Source organism: Lonchura striata, chromosome 25 (genome assembly GCF_046129695.1).
Source record: "Lonchura striata isolate bLonStr1 chromosome 25, bLonStr1.mat, whole genome shotgun sequence".
Classification (NCBI taxonomy): Eukaryota; Metazoa; Chordata; class Aves; order Passeriformes; family Estrildidae; genus Lonchura; species Lonchura striata.
The window spans coordinates 2,882,142-2,893,900 of record NC_134627.1 but is presented as its reverse complement, the minus strand read 5'-3'; the positions used below and the strand labels follow the sequence as shown (position 1 = coordinate 2,893,900).

Here is an 11,759-nt window from a genome sequence, read left to right as displayed (position 1 = left end):
TTAACTCGTGAAGGAAAAAATATTTTTCAAACTGATCTGGTTTTCTCCAGAAATGGCTGCTAGGGTGTTTTTAAATGTTTTTAACTCCCCCCGACTCAGCGCAGTTGGGAGTCAATATTTGTGCCTGACAAAGTCATCTCAAACATCCCCCAAAGGTTGTGGCAGCTCTGCAGGGTTTCGGTGGACGCTTAATCCTCTGCATGGAGCAGGCTCATCTCCTTCTGAGGATGTGGCTTGAGGATTTCAGCAGAATTCCCTCTGTCCAGGAGGGCTCTGAGGGTCCCAGTGATGCTCTGGCCCTTGAGCCTTTAGATGATGTGCAGGATCTCCAATCCACCCAAAGCTGCAGCCAGTCCTGGCAGCCTCCCAGGGGCTGCAGCCTGGGACTGTGTGGGGCAGGAGCTGGGCTTGAGGGTGAAGAACCCCAGCAGATCCCTGATTCCCACTCTGGGAAGGAGATTTCTCCCACCCCACTGCTGGCTGTGGGTGCTATCCCTGCACCCCCTCCTGTCAGCTCAGTTCCTCGTGGCTGCTGGCCCTGGAGTGTATCCGTGCCCTGGGCTCAGCCCTGGGCCCCTTCTCCTGCAACATTAGGATTGGTTTGGGCTCCCAGAGGTCCCCACCACCCCCGATAATCCCAAAATCCCACAGCTCTGGCTGCAGAGAGGTGGGTGCAGGCACAACCATGGAAGCTCAGCGTGTTTGTTAGCTTTATTCTCATCCCGAGCTGCCGCAGCGTTAGTGCATTAATTGGGTGGCACGGGAGGCTGCTCGTGTGTCCCAGCCCCGCAGCGTCCCCCGCATCCCGCCCTGGGCACCGCCCAGCTCGCCCATCGCGCCTCCTGCCCTGGCTCAGCACGTCTGGGACCGGCTGCTTGCCTGGGGTCAGGGCAAAGCTCTCAGCCCCTGCCCGAGGAACAGAGGGGACACCCGCGGGCAGCCTGTGTTCATCCCAAGGGCTGGCAGGGCACGGGAAGTGCTGCTGGGTCTTGTTCCTACGTCAGGAGGCATCAGGCGGGTCCTGCTCGTGGTCAGGACGGGGCTGTGGGTGGGACCGGGCTGGGCAATGGCCCTGGGGGCGAGTGCTGCTCTGGGATTTCGTCCAAGCCCATCCTGAATGCCCATGGAGGGGTGGGCTCCGGCTCTGTGTGGGGCAGGGACTATGGCTGGGGCAGCCCCAGAGCACCTGGCTCCAGTGTGACCCCCAAGTGGCGAGACACCCCCGTCACTCCTTGGTTGCAGGTGGCACCTTGGGCTGTGAGGCCCTCACAGGTGCCCCGACACCTTCATCCTCCTCTGGACCCCTCTCCTCTCCATTTTCACCTGCATGAGATTCCCCTGCCATAGGGCTGTGGGTCACCCCTCACCATGAGCCCCTCAGGTCTGGTTTTTCCTGTGTTGGGGACATCCCGGTGGCAGTCACCCAGTGGGATCAGGACAGCGCCATGGCTCTGTGCTTGGAGAAGCCCTTGAGGCCACTGTGTAGCCCCACAACCAACCCCAGACACCCCAGCACCCTCAGGAACCCCTCCTGATGCCTGTTTTGTCACCCCTTGACACTATCCAAGAGCATCCTGCTTCTCCACTCTCCTCTTCCTCCTGCCCCTGCCTCTCCATCATCCTCTTTCTCCTCCCCTGGCTCTCCATCCTCCCCTTTCTCCTGTCCCCTGCCCCTGCCTCCCAGCTGAGCTCACCCAGCGCTTGGTGACAAGGAAATGTCCCTCTCCAGCCGTACCTTGCCCCTGCATCCCCCCACCCGAGGGTCTCTGGGCTGGGTGCACTGGGGAGATCCAGGGAGGCCTCCCAGACCGGAGAGTGGATGTAGGGAGATGCTCGTGGCACCATCCTGTTGTCTGACGGTGCAGGGAGATCGAAACAGGACAGACTCCCTCCCTGGGAGCCGGGATGAGGCAGGAAGGGTCCCCAGGCCCGCGGCACCCGGTGCTGGGGGTGTGAGCACGGCCCCGCCCGGCGCCCGCGGTGCTGCCCGGTCCGCCCGGGGCTCTGCGGGCTGCCAGCCCCCAGCGGGGTGCCAGCGGAGCCCGGGCACGGGGCAGGCGGGGGAGGCGAGGGCTGCACGGGAGGGAGATGCTCCCCCAAGCGCCACCGGTCCCCCCGTGCCCCGTGCCCGGGCGGGACCCGCGGAGCGGCGGCTGCTGCGGCTCCCCCGCCCTACGGCACCTCCTTGTGCTCCTGCTTGGACTCCTTCAGCACCTGGAGGCGGAGGCAGAGGGGCCGTCAGCCCGGGATCGCGTTCTGCCACCGGCCGGGCTCTGAACGAGCTTGGGGACAGGGCCAGGGCCAGGGCCAGGGACAGGGACAGGGCCAGGGCCAGGGCCAGGGACAGGGACAGGACAGCTTTCTCTATGAGCTGCCAGCCTCAGCTCCACCATGACCCAGAGTCAGATCATGCCATACCCTCAAGGATCGCTGACTCCCTGCCTGGGCTGCCTCTGGGGATCAGGGATGTTGGCCCCATGTGCAAGTTCCTTGGGGACACCCTGTGGGACGTGGGGTGGCACAAATGATGATTTCTCACCTCTCCATCTCGGGTCTCCACGGTTTTGACCACGATGCTCCTCTTCACGTGAGCTTCTGACACAGATTTGGTGTCCAGGCTGGTTTCTGGGGGACATGGGCAGGACAAGGCAGTGACACCCTGCCCCGGGTATGGCCCTTCCAGCCACACTCACGAGAAGAAGCCCAAAGAAAATTAATTGGGCTGGAAACCCCTGAACATGAGAGACAGCAGCCCTGGGGACACAACCAACCTCAGGGACAGGGCTGGCTCAGGGACATGGTTGGCCTTGGGGATGTGGCAGGCTGCAGGATCTGATGTGTCCTGGGGACACAGTTGGGCTGTGGGGGCACTGGGGACATTTCTCACCTTGGAGATGTTGTGGACCATGGGGACATGGGTGGCTTTGGGATGTGATTGAGCCTGGGGACAGGGTTGTCCTTGGGGCCACAGTTGTCACTGAGGAACACAGCTGGCCTTAGGGATGTAGTTGTCATTGAGGACACGATGATGTGATCAGTACTGGGGACATCATCGGCCTTGGGGACATGTTCAGCCTTGGGGATATGGTCATGGCACCCTCCTCCCCCTACCCTGGGAGCACCAAGAGATTCCCTGGCATTCAGAGAAAAACTTCCTGATCCCTCTGAATAGGGCAGAGATGGCTAAGGTGGCTTCTCCTGCCACAGAGCCCCCAGAAGCCACCCCAGTTTGTGCCACCATCCCACTGCCCCTTCCCACGCGTGGGGCACAGCCTCACCTCGGATCTGCAGGTTGGAGAAGCTCTGCACAGGGATGGCGATCCTGCAGGGGCAATGGGAGCATTGGGAAGAGCACCAGGTCCTGCTGCCCCCCCGCTCCACCTGCCTGGGGCTCTGGCAGCAGGGCTGGAGGATGGTCCCCAACCCAGCTGGACACCCCAGAGGGACCATGAGGACTTGGGCTTGGTTAGGGGCATGGCTGGGTTGGGGTGAGGGGCAGGATGGAGCTGTCACCTGCTCTCCTCGCCCTCCAGCAGCTTGCGGTATGTGGCGATCTCAATGTCGAGGGCCAGCTTGACGTTGAGCAGGTCCTGGTAGTCCTGCAGGTGCTGGGCCATCTCCTCCTTGAGGCTGTGGATGTCCTCCTCCAGCCGCCCCACCGTGTCCTGGTAGCTGGCCGTCTCCAGGGCGTAGCGCTCCTCCAGCTCCCGCAGCTGCCTCTGCAGGGACTCATTCTGGGGGGCCACGGGGGCTGTGACTCCCTCCATGGCACCTTCTCCAGGAGCTGGGGGCTCTCCCCAGCGTCCATCTGTCTCCCACCCTTGGGGACCAGCCATTCCCCTGGCTGTGGGGGTGGTCCTAGCAGGGAACCCCTGGTGCTGGCAGCTCCCTGAGGCCGTGTCCCTGCTCTTGCACCCCCCGGCTGTCACCTACCGAGGCCCGCAGAGCCTCCAGGTCGCAGGTGAGGTTCTGCAGCTGGCGCCGGTACTCGTTGGCCTTCTGCTTGGCCACCCTCAAGGCCTCGGCGTGCCGGGCGGCCGCGTCCGTCAGATCTGCGAACTGGGACAGGGGACGTGTGCCGTGGCATGGGACCCCAGGGCAGGGCTGTGTTCTGGTGGCACACGGCGTGGGAACACGACCCTGCTCTGCTCCACAGCAGGGACACGGCCCCAGGAGCACATGGGGACAGCAGAGACCCCAAACCCCGCACACCACCAACCCCGGCCCCGAGATGGTGACACCTTGGGAGGGGACAGCCAGGCCATCCATCTGTGGGGCAGCCAGCTCCCACTGCACCTTGGACTTGTACCACTCCTCGGTCTCCTGGACGTTGCTGGCGGCCATGGCCTCGTACTGGCTGCGGATGTGGCGCAGGGCGGCCGTCAGGTCCGGCTTGCTCGCGTCCACCTCGACGTGCACCCGCTGCCGGGCCAGCTGCTCCTGCAGCTCCCGCAGCTCCTGTGGGGACAGGGGGGTCAGGGCAGCCCCTGAGCCCCAGACCCCCAGGCCCAGAGCGGGGTTACCTCCTCGTGGACCTTGTGGAGGAAGGTGATCTCATCCTGCAGGGTCCCCACACGCCTCTCCAGGTCCAGGCGAGCCAAGGCAGCGTTATCCACATCCTGTCATTGTGAGGGGACAGGAGGGACTGTCCCAGCTGGCCACCTGGGTCTCTATCCTGAGCTGCCTGGTCATGTCCATTCCCTCCCACTCCCACCCAGCCCCGCCTCTCTCTGCCCATCACAGCATTTCCCAGTCCCTCACTGCTTGCTCCTGCCATTCCTGCCCATCCATGTTCCATATCTGTCCATCCCTGCCCTTCCCATTCATCCCTGCTCCATTCCTGCTCCCTACCTGCTCATTGTAACACATACGAGTCCCTCAGTTCCTGCTCCTCCCCATCCCTTCCTGTCTCTGCTACATCCCTGTCCATCCCTGCCCATTCCCAGAGCAGGCCAAGCCAGGATCTGGCCCCTGCCCTTACCTGCCTGTAGGCAGCCAGGTTGCTCTCAGCCTCCAGCCTCAGGGTCACCTCATCCTGCAGCCTGTGCCAGAGCAGAGGCACAGTGACACGTCCAGCACCGTGGCTGGTCACTCTCAGCCCACAGACAGACCCCCCTGGCCCGACAGCCCTACAGCACCAGCACCCCTCCAAACCCAGGTCAGCTCTTGTGCCCACCCCACACACCCCCACACAAACCCCACACTGTTCCCAGGGGTCACCCATATCCCATCACAGTCCAGGTGCACACCAGTCCCTGGTCCCCAGGGCCACCTCGCTCCTGTCTCAGGGGCCACTCTGACCCCTGAGTACACCCTGGACTCCATTCTGGTCCCAGGGATCACCCTGGTCCCTGTCACCACCGTGGTTCCCATCACCAGGAACATCCTGATCACCATCCTGGTGTCCATCCTGGTCCCCGCTGCCACTTTGGTTCCAGTGGCCACCCTGGTCCTGGTGGTCACCCTGACACCCATCCCAAGTGGGCCACCCTGCTCCCCAGGGCTACCCCGAGCTGGACAGCGCCTTACTTCTGCTGGAGGCTGCCGAGGTCCTGGGCCAGGTTGTCCCTCTCCGTCTCCAGCCGGGCCTTGGCGGTGGCCAAGCGCTCCACGCGGCGCCGCAGCTCCCGCAGCTCCTCCTGGCAGATGTCGGCCACGCGCGAGGGCTCCCGGCCCCGCTCCTGGCTCAGCTCCAGCCGCAGCGCCCGGTTCTGCTGCTCCAGCAGCCGCACCTTCTCGATGTAGCTGGCGAAGCGGTCGTTGAGCTCCATCATCTCCACCCTCTCGTTGGTGCGCGTCTCCCTGAACTCCGAGTTGAGCGCCGTGGCCAGCGAGAAGTCCATCCCGGGCGAGCCCAGGCGGGGCCCCGGGCGGGCTCCCAGCTGCGGGCTGCGGGGCGCCCGGAGCCGGCCCGGGGCTCTGCCGGGGAGCGCCCGGGACGCGGGCACGGAGGGGCCGTGCGAGGGCGGGCGCCGGCTCTCCATGCCGGGCGGCTGGGCGCGATGTGCCCGCGGAGGGTTTTTATGGAGCCCGGAGCCCCGTCCTGCCCGCTGCCCCCGGCCGGGAGCCAGCGGCCGGCACGGCGCCAGGCTGTGGCGCCCGGCGGGGTGGCTGTGCCCTGGCACCCGGCCCGGGCACCGCGGCACAGCCCCTGCCCACCGCTGCCCCCGCTCCGGGCACTGCAGGGCTCGGGGAACGCGCCACGGTGGGGACAGAGCGGGGTGGGAGCTGGTGCCAGGCTGGCTGCGATCCGTGGGGCACTGGGGGTGCTGCTAATGAAGACCAGGTGTTAATTAGGTGGCTGGAGCCTCCTAAATCCCTCCCATCCCAAGGGTCTGTGGAAGCAGTGGCTGGTGGCCCTGGAGCCGCAGTCCCCGTCCCGAGTGGCCCCGGGTCCCCGTGGGAAGGCGCTGGTCCCGCACAGCTGAGTGTGCGTGGCCGTGTCACTGCCAGTGCGCTGGTCTGGGGGCTTTGCCCCTGGGGGCGCAGGGCAGGGGCTGCCAGGGGCTTTCCGCAGCGGCTGAAAGGGGCTTTGTGCGGAGCCGGAGCCGGGCACAGCCGGGAGGAGCCTTTGTGCCAGGGCACGGCGCTGCCGGGAAGCGCGGGGGGCTGATCCAGGCGGGCACGGCGCCAGCGCCAGCCCCGTCCCTCCCTGGCACGGAGGAATGGGCACAAACTGGGGCACGGAGGGGTCCTGGGCACGGCCCAGGGAGGGGATGGGGGCGTTCTGGGGACATGGGGACAGGAGCCACACGTGGTGGCACAAGGGTGGGTGCCCCGAGAAGCAGCCAGGGTGAAGACAGGAGTGTCCCTGGGACTCTGCTGCAGGGACAGGGACAGGGACAGGGACAGGGACTGGGGGACAGGGATTGCGGATAGGGACAGGGGCAGGGACCGGCCCCGTCGCTGGCAGTAGATGGCAGCCGATGGCCGGGAAAGGCTCTTGCCTGCCGGGGGAACACTCGGCTGGACCACGGCCACCATCACTGGGCCACCAACAGTGGCCATTGGGGAGAGCTGTGGCTACGGCTGCGTCCCTGTGGGTGCAGCCCTGGGAGAGCCAGAGCCAGCAGGGACCATACTGGTGAGACTGGTGGGACTGGCACAGCTCCCACATCCTTCTTTAACCCCCAGAAGCTCCCTGCCTCCAGCCAGCCCCGTGTTCTCCCGGCTGTCCTGTGCTGGTGTCAGCAGGGATTGTGCCCACAGGAATTCCAGGTTTGGAGCTCCTACACATCCCCCAGTGACTCTTGTGTCACCGCCACAACAGCGGCATCCCTGGAGACACGTGCTGTGCGGCAGCTCTGGTGACAGGACACCTCCCTCCCGGTGCACAGCGGGGTGCAGGGGGACAGAGCGGGGGCTGCGGAGCTTTGGGGTCCTTGGGGGACAGAGCGGGGGCTGCGGAGCTTTGGGGTCCTGTGTGGGCACCCGCTGCTCCCCAGGGATTGATTCTCTCCCGGCTCCCACGCAGCGCGATCAAAGCACGGGAAGCGGCCACTGCCGGCAGCGGCGGGAGGCAGAGCTGGGCTCCCCCTCCTCCTCCTCCTCCTCCTCCTCTTCCCTGGCCCCCCTAAGGAGACAAAGGAACTGGCAGCGGGCTGGCAGTTTTAATTGGAAGCTTCCAGGCTGAAGGAGACAGAGGCGAGATCAGCAGCTGCCGGGCAGGGAAGGAGCCGGGAGGAGCCGGGAGGAGCCGGGAGGAGCCGGGAGGAGCCGGGAGGAGCCGGTGACCCCGGCCCCGTGGGACAGCAGCGCCCGGGGCTGCCCCGGCCCCGCTCTGCCCCTCCCGGTCACACCGAGGGCGGCTGCGAGGAGCTGCTGCAGGGAACCAGATGTGACAGTGCCAGATGTGCCCTGGCACGGCAGGAAAGGGGATCACAGGGTGGTGGGAGCACCGGACCCTGCGTTGGGTGCTTGGGGGTCTCTGTCCCGGGGTGGGGCTGTCGCACGGGTGGCAGTGATGGGGCAGAGCAGAAATACAGAACAAAACCTTTCCCATCACTACACAGTGTCAGGTCCCAGGAGGGCAGGCGGCTCCCCCACCCCTCACCTGCACTCTGGGACACTGGGCAGGGTGCCCAGACCTCCCCCAGCTCAGAAGAGGGTGCGGAGGCCCCCACAGGACCCTGGGATGATGGAGATGGGGGGAAGCCACAACGGAGCCCAACCCCAGAGCAAGAGCCTTTTTCAGGCCAGCTCAGCTGGGAGCTGCTCCTGAATCCTGGCTCCCCGTGTCCTGTGGGAGCTGTGGGAGGCAAAAGGGCTGCAGAATAACTGGGGAAGCCGTGGGTGTCAGGTTGTGTTTTGGGGAGGCTGTGGGAGCCTGAAGGGGGTTCAGGCTCACGGGGGGCTCTAAGGGGGAACTGCCTGGGGGTGGCACAGGGAGGCAGTGGGAAGCAGAGCCCAGAGAGAGTCTCTGAGACCTCTCCCAGCCTGGAGATCTCTCTCCCCCACTGCATCCTCCCGCTGAACCAACCCTCCCCCCAAGGAGTGCATGAGCACCCCAGACCATTGGACCTGGAGCTGTGTCCTCCAGCAGCTCTGCGGGAATGGGGAGACACAAGAGCAACCCCAAAACACAGCCTGAAACTGTTCTGTGCCCGCACCAGTGCTGAGAGCACCCTGGGGACACGGGGTGGGGAGGTCTCAGGAGCCTCCTGGCTCCTGGCTGGCAGCAGAGGTGGCCTCGAGCTGCCCGGGGCCCGCAGAGCTGCCCGGGGCTGCTCGGCCTCGGGGTGCCCGGCTGCCCTGCCCAGGTGCTGATCCGGCCCCTGCCCGTTCTCCCCCAGCCCACGACACCAGAGCAGCTCCTGGACATGTTGGCCAAAGGCAATAAAAACCGAGCACAGCGTCCCACCAAGGCCAACGCCTCCTCCTCCCGCTCCCACGCCATCTTCCAGGTGAGGGCTGCCGGCTCTGGGGCAGGAAACACACCTGCACACCTGGGCCAGCACCAACGTCCCCGGGCTGTCCCCTCGGCCCGAGCTGGCAGTGCTGCTCCCCAGGGGCTCTGTTCATGTGCTCTCTGCTGTCTGGGTGCAAAGCTGCCAGTGGATTTCAGCTCCAGCCAGGCCCTTGCCCAAATTCTCAGGGCTGTCAGGGCTGCCTGGGCAGGTGCAGGCTCTGGCTGTCACTTCAGCCTGGCCCCTGGCTGCTCTCGGGGGAGCAGCCCAGGTGTCTGCAGGATTTTCCAGCCAGCTCCCAGCTGGGCTCGTTGGTGGGTCCTGGATTCCTGCCTGCACGAATCCCTGAGCTGTGCTGGAAATGTGCCCTTCCTGCTGCCAGCTCTGCCTCCCAACAAGCAAACCACGGGCTGCAGAGATACAGGAGCAGTCCTCAGCTTCCAGCACCTCTGGCCCTGCAGGGGTTGCTCCTGGGGGGGATAGGGGAGATTACAGGGCAGTGGGGGAAGCATGTGGGGTTCTAGTGGGACATTTTTAGGGATTCAGAGGGGAAGGCATGGAGCAATGCTGCCTGATGAGTCTTGGTGGCTGTGCTCCCCTGGCCTGCACCAGCCCTGGCTTGGCACCCACAGCCCTGGCTGGTGCCTGCTGGCACCAGGCTCTGTCTGGGGCTGAGTTTGGTGGCAAAGTCCCGAGGGAGAGTCAGGCCTGGAGCTGCCTCTGTGTGTGAGCCCCTCCTGGCTCATGCTGGGGCTTTGGGTGGGTTTGTTGCCCGTTAAGGACCCAACCAGCTGTGCCCTGCTTCATCCCTGAATGTGGGAGACACAGATTGTTTTCCATAGCTCCATCCCTTCCTGCCTCCCTCCCTGACTTTGCTTCTCATGTCCTCACCAGGTGTTTGGTTCGCTATCATCTACACTGTTCAAGTTCCAGAGCATCGCTGGGACCCACAGTGCCCTCCCAGACAGCAGCAGTTCCCTTGGGATTGCTGAAATCCTCAAGTCACATCCTCAAACAAAGGAGATGAGCCTGGAGGGCACATCCTGCTCCCTGCTGAAACCCTGCAGAGATGCCACCACCTTTGAGGGATGTGTAAGATAACCCTGTCAGGCACAAATACTGACTCCCAGCTCTGTGCTGAATTGGATGAGTTAAAAACACCTCAAAAGCAGAGGCGGTTCTGAAGAAAATTGCCAGAATAATTTGGGGAAAAAAAATTATTTTCCCTTCAAAAGGTCAAAACCAAACATTGAAACCAAAATATATGAAAATGGTCCTCACATTGGAAATTTCCTGCATGAGGGCGACCCAAGGTGTCCGAGTGTCCTGTGGGGGAGCTGCTATGACTTGGCCACTTTCCTGAACACCTGAGAGCTCCAGCGGGACAGGTGGATGAGGAAGAAGATGCCGATGATGATGGCAAAGCTGATGCCCACGGCCCTCATGACGAAGACTGACTCGGGGTCGGTGGGGCTGCGCTGGCGCCGGGGCTGGAAGGTGACACTGAGCTGGAAGCCGGCCACCAGCTCGCCCTCCCGCCAGCAGAAGTAGGTGGCTTTGTCCCTCCTGCGCAGCCGCTGGAGGTGCAGGTGGTTCCCGTGGTCGATGAAGAGCCTCATGTGCTTCCGGACCCCCAGCAGGTAGTGGGAGCGGTAGAGGCGCACGGAGCCCTTGTCCCAGGCCACGGCGTGCTCCGGCCGCGCTCCCGGGCACGTGAGGACCAGGTCGCTTTTGGGGGGCTGGCTGTGGTACTGCATGGGGACGCGGGGCAGCTCGGGCTTCTCGCCCAGCTTGTAAATGATGTTGGAGATGGACTGCACGCCCTCCTCGGGGACTCGCTTCTCCGGGCAAGGGGCCAGGCAGCTCCGGACGGCCACCTCGGGGCTCCGGAGGCGGATGAGGCGCTGGAAGCGCGCGGGCACGGCCCGGGAGCCGCAGGAGGTGACGTTGGGCAGCGCTGTGCGGTACCGGGGCTTCAGCCGGGCGCTCTGCACGTAGCAGAGCCCGATGCGCCGCTGCTCGCCCCGCACCCCGCAGCGGTCACAGCCGCTCCAGTCCCAGAAGGTGGTGAAGAGGGTGAACTCCTTCCCTGCGTAGTCCTCTTGGACGTGCTGGTCGTTATCCAGAAAAGCCACAGTGATCTGCCCGGTGGGCTGCACGTCCACGTCATAGCCGTAGAAGAAAAGCCCTTCCTTGGTGCCACACAGGTAATGGCCCGAGTCCCTGAGCTGGGCTCGGAACACGATCAGACTGAACAAGCGGATGCTGAAGCGCTTCAGGAGGTCGCTGCCCGCGCGGACGTGGCTGGAGTCCACAATCACGGTGCCGTTGAAGTCTGTCAGCACCGTGGTTTCGTGGCTGTGCAGGTTCTTCTGGAAGTACCAGACAACAGAGGAGGCCTCCTCGGGCTTGCACTTGCAGGGCAGCTCGAAGGTCATGTCCGCCAAGTAGGCGACGTTCTCGAATATCAGGAAGGCGGGACACGCCGTCTTCTTGAACACATCCCCTTTCTTCTCAATGGCAAAGGCCTGGAGAACATCCACCAGGGAGAGGAGTATGGTGGCTCCCAGCAGCTTCATCCCCATCACTCCAGGTGCTCTCTGGCCCAGCAGAACTCACAGCCCAGCCAGGGATCTGCTGCGAGCATTCTGCCCTGAAGCAGCCCCGCCTCTGTCACCATCTCTGGAGCCGCCTGTCCCCAGCAGCTCTGCAGCGTTGTCACCCGTGTGCCTGGCAACAACGGAGCTGGGCTGGATCCGTGGAACCCCCAACATCTCATCATGGTTTGAGCTGGATGGGAACTTAGGAAGGATCTCTAGGGCAGATTGACACCTTTTTGGCTGTGTCATTGGG

At 64.3% G+C, this 11,759-nt stretch overlaps 2 protein-coding genes across 2 annotated transcripts; both read right to left on the bottom strand.

The window, feature by feature from the left end:
* Nucleotides 1-2,146: 2,146 nt before the first annotated feature.
* GFAP (glial fibrillary acidic protein) lies at nt 2,147-5,902 on the bottom strand. Its single transcript, XM_021539863.2, has 9 exons — nt 5,530-5,902; nt 4,982-5,042; nt 4,524-4,619; nt 4,297-4,458; nt 3,934-4,059; nt 3,514-3,734; nt 3,279-3,322; nt 2,540-2,625; nt 2,147-2,214 (listed from the first exon to the last, which is right to left on the bottom strand). Exons 1-9 carry the CDS (start codon nt 5,841-5,843, stop codon nt 2,173-2,175), a joined length of 1,152 nt encoding a protein of 383 aa, XP_021395538.2. The 5' UTR covers nt 5,844-5,902; the 3' UTR covers nt 2,147-2,172.
* Nucleotides 5,903-10,246: 4,344 nt separating this feature from the next.
* Nucleotides 10,247-11,491, bottom strand: FAM187A (family with sequence similarity 187 member A). The gene has a single exon (XM_021539864.2). The coding sequence runs from the start codon at nt 11,489-11,491 to the stop codon at nt 10,247-10,249; it is 1,245 nt and encodes a 414-aa protein (XP_021395539.2).
* Between the last annotated feature and the right edge of the window lie 268 nt (nt 11,492-11,759).

Coding starts and splice junctions, on each gene's coding strand:
- GFAP (XM_021539863.2), bottom strand. CDS start 5,843: ATGGACTTCTCGCTGGCCACGGCGCTCAACTCGGAGTTCAGGGAGACG. Junction 4,620..4,981: donor ACCTGGCTGCCTACAGGCAG/GTAAGGGCAGGG, acceptor TCACAATGACAG/GATGTGGATAACGCTGCCTT. Junction 4,060..4,296: donor AGGAGTGGTACAAGTCCAAG/GTGCAGTGGGAG, acceptor CCCCTGTCCCAG/TTCGCAGATCTGACGGACGC.
- FAM187A (XM_021539864.2), bottom strand. CDS start 11,491: ATGGGGATGAAGCTGCTGGGAGCCACCATACTCCTCTCCCTGGTGGAT.